A 2,343-nucleotide genomic window follows, 5' to 3' on the forward strand; every position below is an offset into this window, starting at 1 on the left:
TTTCTGCCCCGCCTGCCGGGGACGTGGAGGGCGCCCCAGGGCGGCTGGGCTGTCTGCGCCCTCCTCGTTCCCCAGCCGGGTCCCGTTTGGTCCAGGGGTGGTCCCACACCCCCACACCTGCCCGTGTGTCCGAGGCACTAGGCCGAGACCGGATGGCTGACAGTCTCTCCCCCTCCCTCCAGGCCATCCCGCTGCGGCGCCACCGCACCCCCGACAGGTAGGTGTGCTGGCCCCTCCCCGTCCCAGTGGCCTGCCTTTCCCGCCAGCCCTGTCCCAGTCACCTCCTCCAGGCAGGCTGCCCCGACCGCTGCGCGGGTCCCTGGGGTGATGCTGGGTGCCTGTCTGATTCCAGAAGTGCGTCCCCCAAGGGGCGGTCGGAGGACAACGCCTATGACGACGAGATGCTGTCAGCCATCGAGGGGCTCAGCTCCACGAGGTGAGGGCCCCCCAGGTGGCCAGGGCCCCCCAGGTGGCTCAGTTCCAGTCATGACCTGGGAGCTCCTTCCCCTCCCTGGTGCTGCCTCCTGAGAGGGGGGCCCTGCCCCCTGGCCATCCCTTCCCCCGGGGGGCCCTCCCACTCCCCACATCTCACTGCCCTTCTGCCCCCAGGCCCTGCTGCTCCAAGTCTGATGACTTTTACACCTTCGGGCCCATCTTCCTGGAGAAGGGCTTCGAGCGAGAGGTGAGCGCCTGGCCGTCCCGGGAGGGGCCTCGGGCCCTGGCTGTTCAGGGACGTGGAGATAAAGTGGGGGAGCTGGGGGTGGGGAGGGGAAGGGCCCCCTCTAGACACCAGATGGAGACAAGGAGGGTGAGGTGCTTTAAGGTGATTAGCTTGAGTCGGCCGAAGGGGTCAGGGCACGTGGCCCTGCGGGGCCTCTGCCGTCAGGGCGCCCCTCACGCTCTCCTGCCCCCAGTACCGCCTGGCGCCCATCCCCCGGGTCCGCCACTACTTCGCCTGCGCCAGCCTCGTCTTCGTCTGCCTCCTGCTGGTCCACGTCCTGCTCCTGCCCAGGTCAGTCGGTGTGGGCAGGACGGTCAGCCCACCGGGGTCAGGCGGGGGTCGGCGGCCGGCAGGGGGGCCGGATGTCACGAGCCCATGAGGCTCCCACACGCCTCTCACCCTGGAAGCCTGCTGTCTGCACGCGGGGGGCATCTCCGGGTGGGCCTCCTGCCCGGGTGCTGGCCCCCCCTTAGCTGTGGGACACGGAGGCCCAGAGGCGTGGGTCATGCATTATCCGGTGCCCACCACCGAGAGGCTGCGTCTGCCCCCAGCGCCCTGTCGGGGCCGGGTGGGGGTGAGGCCATGGAGAGAGGAGGTCAGCCCCTTGCTGGTCGGAGGGCGGTTAGGCCGCAGTGCAGGGCACTGTGTTCAGGACGCCACTGAGACAAGACAGGGAGCTTCCGGACCAGGCCCCCGCTGGGGTCAGGGGCGTGGAGTGGGGACCCCGCTGCGAAGTCACTCATTTTTAAAATATATTTGTATTGATTTCAGAGAGGAAGGGAGAGGGAGAGGGAGAGAAACATCAATGATGAGAGAGAATAACCAATCAGCTGCCTCCTGCACGCCCCCTATTGGGGATCGAGCCCACCACCCGGGCCTGTGCCGTGACCTCCTGGCTCACAGGTTGACGCTCAGCCAAGGGCTACGCCTGCGCTCCCTTCCTCGTACTTGGTGCAGACGGACCGTGGCTTGCCGTCGGGCCTCAGGTCTGGCCAGGCCCTGGAGCTGTGGGCGCAGCAGCTGGACACGGGGTCAGAGGGCTCTGAGCTGAGTAGAGAAGCGCAGCTTCAGAGCAGGGGAGGAAGGGGGTGCAGGCAGGAGGCCGCTGTGCGCCTGAGGACGGGGTGCTGGGAGACGGGGGAGCGTGTCGGAGGCTTAGCCCTGAGCAGACGCTCCCCCAGAACTTAGGCCTGTCCCCCTGCAGGACGGTGGCTCTGGGGGTGTCCTTTGGGCTGGCGGCCTGCGCGCTGGGGCTGGTGCTGGGCCTGTGTTTCGCCGACGAGTTGCTGGTGAGTGGGGAGCCCCCGGGCATTGGGGCTGAGGAGGTGTGAGCCCTCGCCCCCCCGACCCTCCTGCCTCACGGGCAGTCACCGCGTACCCCCCGACACTTCCCCCAGAGGTGTCCCCAAGCAGCCGTAGCTGTCCACAGCCTGAGAAGGGGTACGTCCCTCCGTCTGGGCATCGCATGTGTCTGAGCTCTGGACACAGCACCTGCCCATGTTCCCCAGCTGAGCGAGATCTCGGGCTCTCACAGCTGCGGGGCCCCGGGGGTACCCTCCCAGAACCGCCCCCTGCCCCCGTCCCCCACCTAGCCTCAGGCAGGGTCCCCGCTGTCCGGGGCG

At 68.5% G+C, this 2,343-nt stretch overlaps 1 protein-coding gene across 1 annotated transcript in view; it reads left to right on the forward strand.

Annotated features, from left to right (window-relative positions):
- ADCY7 (adenylate cyclase 7) overlaps positions 1-2,343 on the forward strand; it is a 35,502-nt gene that overhangs the window by 24,403 nt on the left and 8,756 nt on the right. Inside the window, exons 9-13 of the mRNA XM_015572639.1 lie at positions 96-217; positions 353-436; positions 610-682; positions 915-1,012; positions 1,926-2,046. Coding sequence (XP_015428125.1) covers positions 96-217; positions 353-436; positions 610-682; positions 915-1,012; positions 1,926-2,046 — 498 coding nt within the window. The remainder of the gene's footprint in view (positions 1-95; positions 218-352; positions 437-609; positions 683-914; positions 1,013-1,925; positions 2,047-2,343) is intronic.

Source organism: Myotis davidii, unplaced genomic scaffold, assembly GCF_000327345.1.
Source record: "Myotis davidii unplaced genomic scaffold, ASM32734v1 scaffold328, whole genome shotgun sequence".
Lineage (NCBI taxonomy): Eukaryota > Metazoa > Chordata > Mammalia > Chiroptera > Vespertilionidae > Myotis > Myotis davidii.